Here is a 15,255-nt window from a genome sequence, read left to right as displayed (position 1 = left end):
GCCACTACCTTAAATTCCATCTCCAGCTGAAGACAAGAGATGTTAGGGCCGCATGGGGGGGGGGGGGGGCAGTTATGGGAGATTACCAGGCAAAGCACAGTCAACAAAGGTATGGTTGTTTTGCAGGTCTAAGTCAGTTGACTTATCCAGATATAAGGGTCTCTACAGATTTGGCCATCCTCCTCTTCCAGGTACAGAGGAAACACCCTCAAAAATGGAGATTAAGTATCCGACTCTTGGTTTCGGCTCAGGTCCTAATCTCAGGGCCCTGATCTCAGGCTCCTGAGATGGAGCCCTGTATCGGGCTCCACCACTGAGCACAGAGTCTGCTTAAGACTTTCTCCCTCCTTCTCTGTTCTCTCCTCTGTGTGCTCTCTCTCTCTTTAAAATAAGGAAGAAAGAGAGAAAGAAAGAAAGAAAGAAAGAAAGAAAGAAAGAAAGAAAGAAAGAAAGAAAGAAAGAAAGAAAGAAGGAAGGAAGGAAGGAAGGAAGGAAGGAAGGAAGGAAGGAAGGAAGGAAGGAAGAAAGAAAAAGAAAGAAAGAAAGAAAGAAAGAAAGAAAGAAAGAAAAAATATTTTTAAAAAATAGTATGTAAATGCCTCTTACAAAATGGTATCTTCTACTTGGTTTTCAGTGTGTCTGTTGTTTCTTAAAAATAATCAGCCTAGGGGTGCCTGGGTGGCTCAGTCGGTTAAGTGTCTGTCTTCGGCTCAGGTCATGATCCCAGGGTCCTGCGATTGAGCCCCTTGTCATCAGGTTCCCTGCTCCTCGGGGAGCCTGCTTCTCCCTCTCCTCCCCTTTCTCGCTATCTCTGTCTCTCTTCAAATAATAAATAAAAATCTTAAAAAAATAATCAGCCTAAATTAATCCTTATGTCAAAGGGGCATATTTTTGGGTGATATATTTTGCTCTTCTTCAAAACCCTGTGTACCCCTCTACTGTAGCAGTTACCTGATGGGCTGTGAATACTGGCTCACTTGTTTGTCTCCCTGACTAGTGAATGGTCTATGACTGCAGGTACTCATAAAGATTTGTTGAATGAAAGAAAGAAAGAAAGAAAGAAAGAAAGAAAGAAGAAAGAAAGAAAGAAAGAAAGAAAGAAAGAAAGAAAGAAAGAAAGATAGAAAGATAGAAAGATAGAAAGATAGAAAGAAAGAAAGAAAAACGTCCCTTGCCTATGAAGGCTTGAAAAATAACAATTTATTAGAGATGGCCATTTTTTCCTCTGAGCACCATAACATGTACAAGCAGGACCTTTCCTCTAATTTACTGCATTAGACTACCAGTTTCATGAAACTTTAGAAGGTCCTTAATTTAGGATTCCATAAACTTCAAAGGCAAGGGAATGAACACAAAGTACTTATATTTATTTTTATACATTAAAAAATTCTTTCAGCGTTTCAATATACTTTTAGAAAATAACAGTTTTACTGCTTTTACTTTTAAAAAATAACACTTGCAAGACTACAAATTGATGTCGCTTTCTTAGGAGTTAAAAAAAAATGTTCCAGGGTGTATCTTCATATTTGATATACGACTTCCTGATTCACCAACAGACAGGAAGCACTCAATCTGGCTTCCATTGTAATGTTCTCAGAGCACAAGTTCATAACCACTAGACAAGGTTTGTCACTGTGCTGAGGGCTTACTTATGGAACATTTATTCAGCAACACTCACCAGCTGTGATGAAGAGGCCCACAGGGTAGGAGATGCTGTGTTGCTTGTTATGGGGGAGAGAACGAACCAAGATGAATCAGACAGATAAGTAAACTGAAAAGTCCTTATCAATCATTATGCTCCCCCTTCCTCCTCCATTTTGTTCATCTTTTTAAAAGCACACATGCCTCTGTGTTCACACTTATATTCTATATTCAGTGACTATACTTAGCACAGAATTCTTGGGGAAAGATTCTGGCTGAGTAACAAGCAGCTGACCTGAGACCGGAAAATAGTGGGTGAAAAGAAGGTGGTTCTCACTATACACATTCGAAGACACTAGGAGTCAATGGTCTAAGCAATACAAAGACGGGAGAAAATAAGCATTTCATTTTCCTCTCCTAAGAAAATCAAGAAATAGTATTACATGAAGAGTCCCCATAAAAAAAGAGACAGAAGAGCACAATCAAAATGTTCTTCATGATGTCAGAATAAAACAACCTTGACTCTTTACAAAATAGAGTCCTAGTAATTGCTCTATTATTATTAGGTCTCATCGGTGCAGCCTGAGATAAAAAGAACTGGCTGCAACAAGAGGGCTCTTCTGAATCTAAGTAATACTATTTCTTGATTTTCTGGGTGGTTGGAGGGGAAGAGAATGACATGCATTCATAATTTGACATTGAAATGCCCTCTTGTTACAGTCAGTTCTTTTTCCCTCCGACTGGACCTATTGGACCTGATACTTTCAGACTCTGAACAATTGATTTTACTCTATTTCCTGGAGAATCAGATTGTTATATTCTAGCATCATGAAGAATGTTTTGATTTGTGCTTTTCTGTCCCTTTATTTTTTTATTTTTATTTTTTAAAGATTTTATTTATTTATGGGCGCCTGGGTGGCTCAGTTGGTTAAGCAACTGCCTTCGGCTCAGGTCATGATCCTAGAGTCCTGGGATCGAGTCCCGCATCGGGCTCCCTGCTCAGCAGGGAGTCTGCTTCTCCCTCTGACCCTCCCCCCTCTTGTGTGCTCTCTCTCTCTCAAATAAATAAATAAAATCTTAAAAAAAAATAAATAAATAAAATAAAAATAAAAAGATTTTATTTATTTATTTGAGACAGAGAGAATGAGAGAGAGAGAGCACATGAGAGGGGGGAGGGTCAGAGGGAGAAGCAGGCTCCCTGCCGAGCAGGGAGCCCGATGCGGGACTCGATCCCAGGACCCTGGGATCATGACCTGAGCCAAAGGCAGTGGCTTAACCAACTGAGCCACCCAGGCGCCCTTTTCTGTCCCTTTATACATGTAATTAACAAGAGAGTGCATTTCAATGTCAAACTGAGCCACCCAGGTGCCCCTGGTTTTCCCTTCCTGCTTCCTTCCCCTCTCTGAGTGTACTGGCTAGGCAGACAAGCCTGCCTCATATTCCTTCTAAGGAGAGTGGCCCCACCAGGTTCTGTCCTGCATAGGCCGATATCTCGGTGCAGTGGGTTTTGTTAGTGAACACAGACTCTGTTTTCCCTGCCACAGGTGATTGGCCACGGGGACCGTGTAGGCAAAGCAGCTATGTATGGGCCAGGCGCGAGAAGGCCAGACACCTCTGAGGAGGCCTGCGTGTGGAGGCCCCAGGTAAACTCGGCCCTATCTCCGGAGTTCTAAACACAGTGGTGGCAGATCAAACCAGATACTCCCCAGAGGGGAGGGGAACAAGGAGAAGGCAGCGCAGTGATCTGCAGTCTGTAGTCTGAGCAACGCTGAGCACCTTCTCTGCTTCTCTGAGGGGCAGGCTCTACTTCCCAGGGGGGGCCTGGACGCCCTGGCGACTGAAGGGGTGACCTCCTGCGTGCCCTCATGCCCAAGGATTCTTTGCAACAGCCCCACCACAGCCACCAAAAGCAAGCAGGGACAGGACTGGGGTCTCTTCCGAGGCTCTGTGCGAATTTCCAGCTCTGGCCCTGGCTCCCAGGCCCTTTCTCAGTAATCTTCGTTTCTAAAACAGCAAAAAGACCGTGTGGAGTGGAGGGGAGGAAAACGTCACCTTTCTTCCCTTTTGGATGCTTTGGCTGGCCTAATAATTAAATTGACAGAAGATAGATTAACAGGAGACAAACAAATTGAGTTTCATACATACCAGGGCTCATAGAAATATGAGGCTCAATGAAGGAACCAGAGCCGGTAGCTTTTGTATCTTTTAGACAAAAAAACAATTATTTGTGAAGACTGGACAAGGGGTTTGGGTTTGGGGTAGCAAATTAATAAATAACAAGGTTTGTTAATATAGCCTTCTTGGCCCTGCATTCCCCATCTCTGGCAATAAGGATGCCTTCTACCCCTCTAGGTGCAAAGAACCTACTTTTCACATGGGGAATTTATTTCGTGTTTTCAGCGGGGCAAAGGAGGGTCTGAGTGTCCTTCTTGCAGTGATGGTTTCTTAAGTAATTTTATTTTATTTTTTTAAAGATTTTATTTATTTATTTGAGAGAGAGAGATAGTGACAGAGCTAGCGAGAGAGAGCACAAGCCAGGAGGAGAGGGAGAAGCAGGCTCCCACCGAGCAGGGAGCCTGAAGACGTGGGGCTTGATCCCAGGACCCTGGGATCACGACCTGAGCCGAAGGCAGACGCCTAACCAACTGAGCTACCCCGGCGCCCCTCTTAAGTAATTTTAATTGAAAATAATTAATATGCAAAAGTGGCATATTTTGGTGGCCTGCCTTGACCCCCATCAGGAGAGAAAGAGAGAAAATATGTATTGGGTTATAATTTACATATGGTAAAATCCACCCCTGTGAACGTACAGTTCTAGAGTTTTGACCAATGCAAACAGTTGTAAACCACCACATCATCGAGATATAATCCAAATATAGAACATTTCCATCACCCTAAAAATTCCCTCAGGCACCTTTGTAGTCAACCCTCCCTCTACCTCCAGCCTCTTGTGGCAACCACTGATGTATTTTCTGTCCCTGTAGTTTTGCATTTTCCCTAGTGTCATATAAATGGATCGTACAAGACCTTCTTTAACATTCTTATTGAGAGCATCATGTGTCCTGCCCAACTCTCTGTTCGCATATCATATTTTGCCTTATTTTTTTTTCAGAACAGTTAACGTTATCTGAAGATAAACTGTTGTCATTATTTGATTATTGTCACTGGAATGTGGGTGTGAAGACTTTGCTTCATTTGCTACTTCATCTCCAGGGCTCGGAAGGCTGCCTGACGTTGTGTAGGCGTTCAGTAAATATTTGTAGAATGAACCGGAAAATGAATGAGGACGTTGGAACTTCCCAAATCCCTCTCCAAACTCAGGCCAACTTCGTTACTAAGAGATTATCTCCTCTCACAAAATGTGTTAATCCAGGCATTGCCGTGTTGCCAGAGTAGTTTGTCTGCAAGCAACACAATTAGAAGTCATTTGGCTGACCCAGATCATGAATTGTTTTTTAAATTCACTTTCTGGATGATTAGATTACCTGGAATACAACTTGTCTGAAGTGAGTACAATGGAAATCATGACAGTAACGATTTCACAGAGTGGTCGGGAGGATGAAATGACTTCATGTAAGTGAAGTGTGAGGCTCGATGGTTCTCAAGTGGAAGCTATTTTGCCCCCTGCAGAAACAGCTGGTAATGTTGGTGATATTTTGTTGTTGTCAAAACTGGGCTAGGGAGTCTCTACTGGCATCTGCTGCGAAACATCCTACAAAGAACAGGATGGCCCCCTACAAACAGAATTATCCAGCCCCAAATGTCAGTAGTGCTCCCCGTGAGAAATCCTGGGTTAGAGCCGTGTCTGACAGAGTAGGGGCTATATTTGTGTTTGTTATTATCCTTACTGTTTTATAAGTGCCCCTTCTTGACAAATGTTCTCACACACTCTGAGGGTGGGGGGATAGCACAGTGGTTGAAAGCATTAAGTCTGCAGTGAGACTCTCTGGGTTTGAAGCCAGAACTTTTACTTTGTGTTAACAATGTGATTTTGAGCCCTTTCCTGACTTTTCAATACCTAATAGTCTTTGCTTGTAAAATCAGAATAACACAGTGGTAACTCCCTCGGAGATTTGATGGGGGATTGAATAAAAGAATCCATATAAAACATTCAATACTGTGCATGAGCCCACAATAAATGTCCAATAAACATCATTGGTCATTGCTATTGTTTTTGTTGACCCCAAAAGATCTCTCTATACAATATAATGAAGGGATTAAGGATAGTTTCAATGAGAAAAGAAATGGAGAATGTATTGCTCACATAAAGTATATACAAGTGTATATTTCACATAATAATAGACGACTACATAGAACTTAATTCAAACTATCCATCTTAAGGCTGTTATTATTTTTTAAAAGTATGTTGCTCTTGCTTCCTTGGGTAGAGCAGCTCCTGGAAATAAAGAATTCTGTATTTTAAAAATTTGTGTCTAGGGGCGTCCGGGTGGCGCAGTTAGTTAAGTGTCTGAGTCTTGGTTTCAGCTCAGGTTGTGATCTCAGGATCGTGAGATTGAGTTCCTCCCTCCCCTGCTCTCTCTCTCTCTCCCCCTTTTTTTTTTTAGATTTTATTTATTTGACAGAGAGAGACACAGCGAGAGAGGGAACACAAGCAGGGGGAGTGGGAGAGGGAGAAGCAGGCTTCCCGCCGAGTAGGGAGCCCCATGTGGGGCTTGATCCCAGGACCCTGGGATCATGACCTGAGCAGAAGGCAGACGCTTAACGACTGAGCCACACAGGCGCCCTCTCTCTCTCTCTCTCTCTCTATCAAATAAATAAATCTTTAAAAAATTGTATCTAGCACACAATGAATAATTATTAATTAGGGCTTCAGTCTTGATTAGAAGCATGAATACTTTAGCGTACTTGGAGAACCTGAGTCTATGATATGAAGTATAAGACTTAGGAAAGTTAAACACTAATGTAGCAACACTCTCTTGTGTTTTAGATGTATTAATTTCTTACTCCTTCATTGAGGTAGGAGAGAGAAGCCCACAATGGATGGATAATAGCAGATTTGTACTCATGTTCTTAGATTCTCCCTTTATAATCTAATATCTGTGAAGGTGCTTTGGAAATTATAAAATGAAACTACGGAACTGTGGTTCATTACCATTATTATTAAGAGGGTCGGATGTTTCCATTGTTAAAAAAAAATGACCAGACTTCTTAGTTTGTTATTATGCATTCCAGGCAGCCAAAATCAGGCTGCAAGTAAATTTTGTATTTAAGAGTAAACTACTTGATAAGCTATAAATTATTAGGTTTAATATTATAAATACAATGAGGAAGAATTGTGTTTCTTAGCATAAAATTTTAAGTCCATAATCTACCATATTTTATATTCTATCTCAAAGAGGGGAGAAAAAACCCACCCTATACAAAAAGAAATGGAACATGACAACTTGAGGAAAATGTTTGCAACATATATGGCAAGGGATACATATTCCCAGTAGAGAAAAAGGCCTATAAAGCAACAACAAGGATACAAATGCTCCAGTAAGAGACATGAACAGGCAATTCATAAGAAATTCAAATTGCCAGCAAATATGTAAAATGCTCAGACTTACTAGCACTCAAAGAAATGAATATTAATACAAGTGTTTTTCCTTCCTTTTCAAATTGACAAAAGTTAAGAGAATAAAATGACCAATGGTAAAGTTTGGTAACATGGGCACTCTCGAGAATACACTCTTGGTTGAGTATATATTGACTCACTTTTTTGGGAGATAGTTGTCTATATGGATTAAGAACTTCAAAAATCTTTACACTGTTTGTCTTAGTAATTCCACTCAATAATCAGACTCACACAAAGATTTATATATATGAATATTCACATTGTAGTGCTACATAAACAAATATTTTTAAATGACGTAATTGGAGTACCATTAAATGAATTACCTAAGGACCATTAAAAATCTAATGAAGTCTTTAGAAATAAGTTATTCTGCAGAGTTTTCATGTTTGGTTGATTGAAAGGTGATGGTACAATTAAAAGAAGAATGAAAGGAAGGAGAACACTGAGGTAAGGGGGGGATATTCCTGAGATATCTCAGGGCATATAATATTTCTCATAATTTGCTAAATCAGAGATGACACACTGGTGTCCAGCAAGTGGATTATAGACCAGGTGTGAGATACCGACTCCCCCATATCCTCAGAGCAGTGAGGCAGTGGCCTGGGATTTAAGAACCCTGGTTGGTCTCTTGACATCCACCATTTGTACAGCTCCAGAGAAGCCGGCTGCAGAGAACATGGGTCAGCACATTATGGACAAACAGCCCATAGAGTTTACTAGGGAAGTTGGTCTTCCAGGTGCTCAAGAATAAAACAACCAGTCTGAGGCCATATTAGGGAGAGGGGTGGGGAAGGAAGAAGGAGATCTCCAAGAATACTACCACAAAGAATACTCACAAATCAATAAAATTTGATATGGACGAGAGAGTTAATCCATCAACCAAAGAATTGTTAAAAAAAAAAAAAAAGCATAGATACTAACAAAACTAATTTCAGTAAAATCAAATTAAAATGGAAAAATAAAGAAGTGGTTTAGCTGCCCTTTTAAAGAAAACTGATCAAGGAATTAAACTACCTGAATGGTGTAACATCAAGTTAATATTTTCTTTATCAATTTATTCCCCATTAGTAAAATTATGGTTGGAATATTTGTATTCATACATAAAAATTAGGGAGTCAAAACAGGGTCACATGGGGAGTAGAAAGTCCACTGTCACTTAGTGACACCTGTAAGAGGGGAAAGAATTAAAGGACAGGGTCTCTTACCCCTTTCCACCAGAATCTTTACTGAAGACGCTGCTGAACATATAACCTAACATGTCTCAGTCAAATACGCTGTGCAGGCAGTGACTCTCATCAATTCCTCTCTTCCTTAGAATGATCCTTGATGTTGTTCATAAAATAAGTCTAATGTTCGAAGTTCTAGTCCCATTATGACTCTTCTCAGATTCAGTTTCTAAGGTCTCTTAACCCACAATTTCCATCTGTCCATCAAATCCCCCCACCTAATCAGAAGACGAGACAGTTAATTTGCACTCACAACATATTCACAGCACGACCTTTGTTCCCTGCCTCCTACTCCCCACTCACCCCTTGTTCCATACAGCCCAGGGTTGGGTGGGATGAATGGAAACAGATGCGGTGATGGAGGTACCATAGGGAATGAGCAGGCAGAAAATGATTGGACACATTCCCTACCATTTTTTTTTTTTAAACCAGAAAACAAGAACAATGGAATAAAAGTATTTGTTTGCACATATTCTTTCTTCACCATGAACTTCCCCTACTCTTCATTTATATTCTAAGACAAAGTCTTTTACTTCACTGGAATTATCATAATGAAAGATCTTTTTTTTGAAATGGGAACGGACAGTGTGGATTCGGTAACAGTTATCACACTGTTTATAGGCATAAGGATAATGAGTCCCATTCCACTGCTTTATACAAGGTAGTAAAGTAGAATTGAAATTTTGGTTTATCCTTACATTTGTACCGTTTACTGTCTTATAGACACACTCTTTTCTGAACACCAGAATCCAGTTCAGCCTGGCATTTAAAAGGGGCCAACAATCATTTAATAAGTAAATGAGTAACTGGACACCACTGACCTTCATCTTGTTGTTTTTGGTGTATATACTGTGGGTTTATATTTACTCCTACAGATAGGTAAACGTGGGAAAATAGCTTCAAATTGAGATGAGGACAAGACCCCTTTGCTTCTTGAGATCATTTTTTTTTTAAACTTTCTTGTTTAGAAGATAGTTTGGAAGTGTCTTACTTCTTAGGCGGTAGTTTTCATAATGTAAAGTGAATCGAAATGAAGACGTCTCTGTTCAAGGCCTCTTTTTTTTTTTTTTTAAGTCTTACCCAAAAGGAAGTGAGTATGAAGTAAATTGCACAAACTTAAAGTACTGCAGAGATGAAGACCGAAGCAGGAAGAAACATGCCACCGATGTCCTGGTCGGGAACATACTGTGTCATGTGAAGAGACATGACAAAAACAGCCCTCTTTAAATTACTGTTGGCAATACTGATCACATTCATTTTACTTTTGCCTGAATATTTTAAGACACCAAAAGGTGAGTATATCATTATCATTTATCTTTTCTTTTTTCTAATTTTTAAAAATCATGATAGCTAACAGTTACAGGAAAGGTCTTTTTGGATACACGCTGCATGGGCTGAAAGAGATCTGTGTCTAAAAAGTTAAGAAAATAAGATTGTAATTTTAATTGACTTTTACAGAGCACAGTAACCTTATTCCCAGTACTTCATTATTGTGGCACACAATCGTGAGATGAAAAATGAAGAGACATATTTAAAATCTGTAGTCTAGATTTTAAACATCGAAGTTTGCATTAATCTTATCACATGATTTTGCTCTCTGAAGTAGTTTCCTTCAAAAACAGTTTTAAGTATGCTTTTAGATTCTGGAAGCATTTTATAAAGCAAGTAATATTTATTATGTTAAAAATGCTTGATTTCCCTCCATCCTAGCCATTTCACACAGATAACTCACTGTTGCCTTTTGAAAAATAAGAGTGTTCAAAATATAATTAAAATAAGATGGGTGCAAATTCCAGCAGGTGTGTGTGTGTGTATGTAGATTTGTAACTAGAGTAAAATGGAACAAAATGAACTCTGTGGATAATTCAGGGACTTGTGATATGATTGTTGAAACCTAGGATAAGAAAATAAATAAATGTAAATTTAAACTGTTTTTACATGTCAGTAAAAGATTTGAAAATATATTAATGTGACTGTTCAGATGATAAATGTGCTCCCCAGCATTTAATAAGAAGAAAGGGTAAAAAGAAAATGCTGTATTCTGTCATTAAAGTTATATGAATTTGCTTAAAATCAGCAAAAAGCTTATATTTGATGACTTGCTGCAATGATTATTGTTGCATATACATGACGCTAAGTGGCCAGATAAAAATATTTTGCTGAATAAACACTATGTGCAATTTTGTGAATGACTGAATTTTTCACATTTTTCTTGGTTTTCTAGCATTATGTTGCTTAGGTTAAAAACCATATATTTTTTAATTCTTGATTCCACATAGTGAAAAATATAAAGAGAATAGTAAGAATTGAAATGGAGATAACATATTTCGATTTTTAAGCTTTTTGTGGTGGAGAGTAAGCTCATTTAATAGTTATCTAAGGTAGGCCATAACGATGGACCTTGCACCTCCAAAAAATTAGGTTCGTCTAATGAAAACCAGGTAATCAGCCTAAAAAAGATTTCATAAACTGCTAACTATTGGTTAGCGTTTTATGAGAACTAGTAATTGCCAGAGCATGTTAAAAGTTTTTCTTTTTTGAGCAGATGCCTTGACAGTAATCAACCATCAATGATTTCCATTTTCTTACTTTCATAACTGATTACATCAGCCCTCAATACTCCCTATATTGCCTCCCCAAACTGAAAATAGCCATTTGTCTTTTCCTGGTCCAAGAACAGCATAGATATTTCCTTGGACTCTTTGGGGGGGATGAATTTATTTGGGAATTTTGTTTCAAAGAAACCCTCCTTGGGGCCAACAAACAAAGATGTTTGAAAACCATCATCTTAATCCTGATGTCATTTTGCGGTAGAAGGAATTTTGCACAGAGCCACCATTAATGAAAGGTTGATTATTGGGCAAAATATTTTACACATGCAATAGTGCAATAATAATGCTTTATATTTTATAATGGCTTATGGATCACCAGGAACAAGTTCATATAGCCTCACTTTGTATAGTCTAATATAGATTCAACTAAGGGCACATAATTGTTTCACTTTTTTCAGTAATTTTTTAAATCACAATAATATTTGCCTCATGAAATGTGTTGACTTGTCAACTAGAGCATTTCATAAAATAAAATACCTGGTAAATTATTTAGATGATGAGCTAAGAGTGTTCAAGAAGTGCTAAAATTAACCTTGAGACTTTCCTGTATATCTTACTCTCCTTATCAGTTACTCGTGGTTTTTCATTTTTTCTTATATTCTATTCACTTTTATTTCTAAGATAAATATTATAAAATGATTTTTACTTATAAATTACTCACTGATACCATGTTGTTAGACATCACATGAATTCAGAAGGAATCTTAATGAGGAATAATGTATTCACGAAGTTTAATAGATTTGATTTCAAAATAATAAACCCTCTGAAGGCCTAAGTTAAAAATAGAGAACTGTGTTTGATCCTTTTTCATCAAGAATGTATCTGAGTCTCTGAATAATCATTACTCAGAATATTCAGTTATCATAATTACACATATAAGCTATCTAGTCTAACTTCACTGAAGAAGAGGAACTTCTTCAGTGGTGTTTTGGACTTTTAAGGAGTTTGTACTGAGCATATGCTCTGGCAAGAGCAACTATTTTAATACTTTCAGTGTATTTGAAAGGCAGCTTATCCTGAGATCCAATAGTTAATATAATGATGTGATAGACTTCTGTTGCACATAGATAATGGAGATAGGAAAGGGAACGGATATATTTTGATTCAGAGCTGCTTGCAATTAAGGGAACCTGGGTTGCCCCCAAACAAGAGACTTCACCAACCTTTTCTTGGACTTGGCAGTGTTTAAGAGAGAGCTGGTTAACTCAAATAAATCTCAGTGATCTTTTATTTACTTATTTATACTTATGAATAGCGCCTCCCTGTTCTCACTTTGGCACGTGTACTGAAATTGGAATGAATAGGATCTACCTGCACCAGGAACCTGGGGCTACAAAAACGAAAGGCAATTCTTCCTTCCAGGAGTCTTCAGTAAGGGGGATGCCTGACTGGCAAATAATTAAAGATACTACTGTAATTACTAAAATAGCAATGTAAAAAGGTGTGATGGAACCTAAAAGTTGCTTCCAGGCCTGTCTGGGGAGGATGTTCCTTGCATTTTTGTTGCAAAGAGAAATCGCTGTCTGTCAGAGTTCTAATGATCAGCTAATATTTCTCCTTACCTACCTGCAGAAGCACTTTCTAAGAGAAGCAATTATTATTGATTTTCAGATAAAATGTACTCATCTAAATACCTCAGAAATTCTTGAAACCAGAAACCGTACCGAGTTATACAAGCGTCTTACTGATCATTCGTGGTAATGCGAGACAGGAATAGCAGACGTGAAAACACCTGAAACCTAATTTTATCTAGCTGCTCCACTTCCTCACTTACATTTAAGAACCAAACTGACATAAACCGTGTTTACCAGCTTTCATTTCCCCCTTGCATTTCACACTTTCTGTTGGAAATGGTAGGATAACGGGCAGTGAACTTTAAGAAAACAATGGAAAAAGCAACCTGACTTACGAACTAGAGGCTAAACCCTGAAGTGTATGAGCCTGTGTACGCCTTACTTCTGTCTGGATGATAAAGAACGGTGTTAGCAGGGGTCACTGCAACTGATCTGCCTGAGAGTGTTATCTTTGTTCTTAAAAATGGGCACCTTATTTCCCTCTTACTGACTGGCTCGTTGATAGAAAGTTAATCAGCGATGTCTACCTCCTCCGGGGCGGCGCTGGGACGCCCCTGTCCCCGGACCAGTTGCTTCCGAAAAGCGATTCGGAGGAGCTGGAGGAGGAAGAGGAGACGAGGAGCGAGAGGAGACCTGCCGGGAGAGACTGTGGGCGCTGCCGGAGATGTTCCCACAGAGGGTCCGCTCCGCGGCTGGAGCCACTTTTGATCTCTCCCGCTTTGCGCCTCCAAAAATGTACAGGTTGTCCCGGGCAGCCCTGTACGGATTGGGACCACTTCCTTCATGACCCTGGTTCTTCCTGTTCTCTTCGAGACCGAGAAGCTGCCCCTGGAGCCGCAGCGGCAGAAGCTTCCAGGGCCGCACCCAGGGCGCTCAGGAGGAATGCTCAGGAAGCGCGCTACCTTCGCTTCCTGGAAAGATCTAGATCGCCACTGCCAATGACTGCTTTGGTGGGACGAGTTTGAAAATTCAATAGTGTTTGAACTGCTGATTATTGGGATTCTTTTTTTTTTTTTAATTTTGGCGGAGAATTCTCCCCAGTGTCTCACAGAGACTCCCAACCTCCAACTGTGCCCTCCGCGCTGTCCCATTTCTTCTGTCCTTGCTCTGATACCAGAGTGGCGCAATGCGGACGGTTAGGCCAGCCCTGGCCATCCCACCCCTTTCCCTAAATCGCTCATGACCAGCGGATCTCACAATCCCATTGTGGCACAGGAACCGATGCCACTGGGAAGGATGCACCACTGACCCTTTTTGTTTTTAAGCATGGAGATGTTGCACACAATATGAAATCCGTACTGCATTACAGCCGTAGTGTTAAGCAGACGCTGTGAGTTGCTATGTTGGAAAGGAGGGAGGGCCGGGCAGCAGTTTCATCCATAGATGGGGACTGCGAAGGCCAGAGCAGGAGCTCATTTCCTCTGCGCATTTTTGGCTATGAGAGACCTGTGTGTCTGTCTAAAAAAGGAAAAAAGTAAGCGCTCACTTTTTTGTATTTAAATATTAAAAACAATTCCAATGGAAAAAAGAAAGAAAAAAAAAAAGTTGATCAGTAATCCCCAATAAGGCCTGGGAAAGAGACTAATGGGTATTAAAGGTTTTTTTTAAAGATTTATTTATTTATTTATTTGAGAGAGGCGAGAGAGCAAGCACGAGTGGAGGGAGGAACAGAGAGAGAGAATTTTAAGCAGACTCCCTGCCTAGTGTAGAGCCCGCCGTGGGGCTCGATTTCATGACCCTGAGATCATGACCTGAGCCAAAATCAGGAGTTGGGTGCTTAACCGACTGAGCCACCCAGGTGCCCCTAAAATTTCTTTAAAACGTAATAAATACTTACACATGTACCAGGTACTATACCAACTACTTTTACATATAACTCATTTTGATGCATTCAATATTTCAACTCCTTCATGGGGAAACATCATTCTCAAGAGAGACTTTTCCAAAAATATTCGGAGAGAAGGAATAAAACTAGATGGGTACATTTACTTTGTTGTAACATTTTATTTCTTATGGAATTTTCTGAATCTTTGTAGATGAGAATGACTACTTATCGACACAATATGTTTACATGTATATTTCACATCCTAGGTGTTGGCAAAAAAAAAGATACGGCTGCTTTGGCAGAACTGGTTTTATTCTCTCCTCTATTAGGTTCGATACCACCAACCCTTGCTTGGGATGCTTTCTATCAGCTTGTCTCATTGCACTGGTAGATAAATGCTCTCTCTGTATATCTTTTTTGTTTTTATAGAAAAAACAATTTTCTTTAAAACAGTAAGGTGGTAATATATATTACCCCTATACTGCTCTGTTTCTTTTCTCCATAGCACTTATACCCTATATAACTTATTTATTGTGTATACTTTTTGTTGTCTGATTTCTCCAAATAGAATGTAAGCTCAATGAAAAGGAGGTTCTTGTTTATTTAGGTCATATTTTAAGCACTTTGGACAGAACTTGTCACATTAGGAGGCACTCACTGAGTATTTGTTGACTGAGTGAATTTTCTGAGTCATATTGTAAAGAAATAAAAGGGAAACATTCTTAAAGGAAACACTTCTTAGCTGATCTTCACAACCATCTTCTGATTTGGGCTGACTAGGCATCTTACATTTCTGAAA

General features: G+C 39.5%; 1 protein-coding gene and 1 pseudogene across 1 annotated transcript in view; both read left to right on the top strand.

Moving 5' to 3' along the window:
- The first annotated feature begins 9,544 nt into the window (after positions 1-9,544).
- Positions 9,545-15,255, top strand: part of TMEM156 (transmembrane protein 156) — a 48,382-nt gene continuing 42,671 nt past the window's right edge. The window contains exon 1 of the mRNA XM_064584375.1: positions 9,545-9,737. Coding sequence (XP_064440445.1) covers positions 9,650-9,737 — 88 coding nt within the window. The 5' untranslated portion in view covers positions 9,545-9,649. The remainder of the gene's footprint in view (positions 9,738-15,255) is intronic.
- On the top strand, positions 11,215-13,763 carry LOC123841165 (mitochondrial import receptor subunit TOM22 homolog; annotated as a pseudogene).

The sequence above is a fragment of the Mirounga angustirostris genome, unplaced genomic scaffold (genome assembly GCF_029215605.1).
Source record: "Mirounga angustirostris isolate CCGP_5_RB_7025 unplaced genomic scaffold, mMirAng1.0.hap1 SCAF_2, whole genome shotgun sequence".
NCBI lineage: Eukaryota > Metazoa > Chordata > Mammalia > Carnivora > Phocidae > Mirounga > Mirounga angustirostris.
Note: the sequence above shows the minus strand (reverse complement) of the source record. Positions and strands in the feature narration are given on the sequence as shown.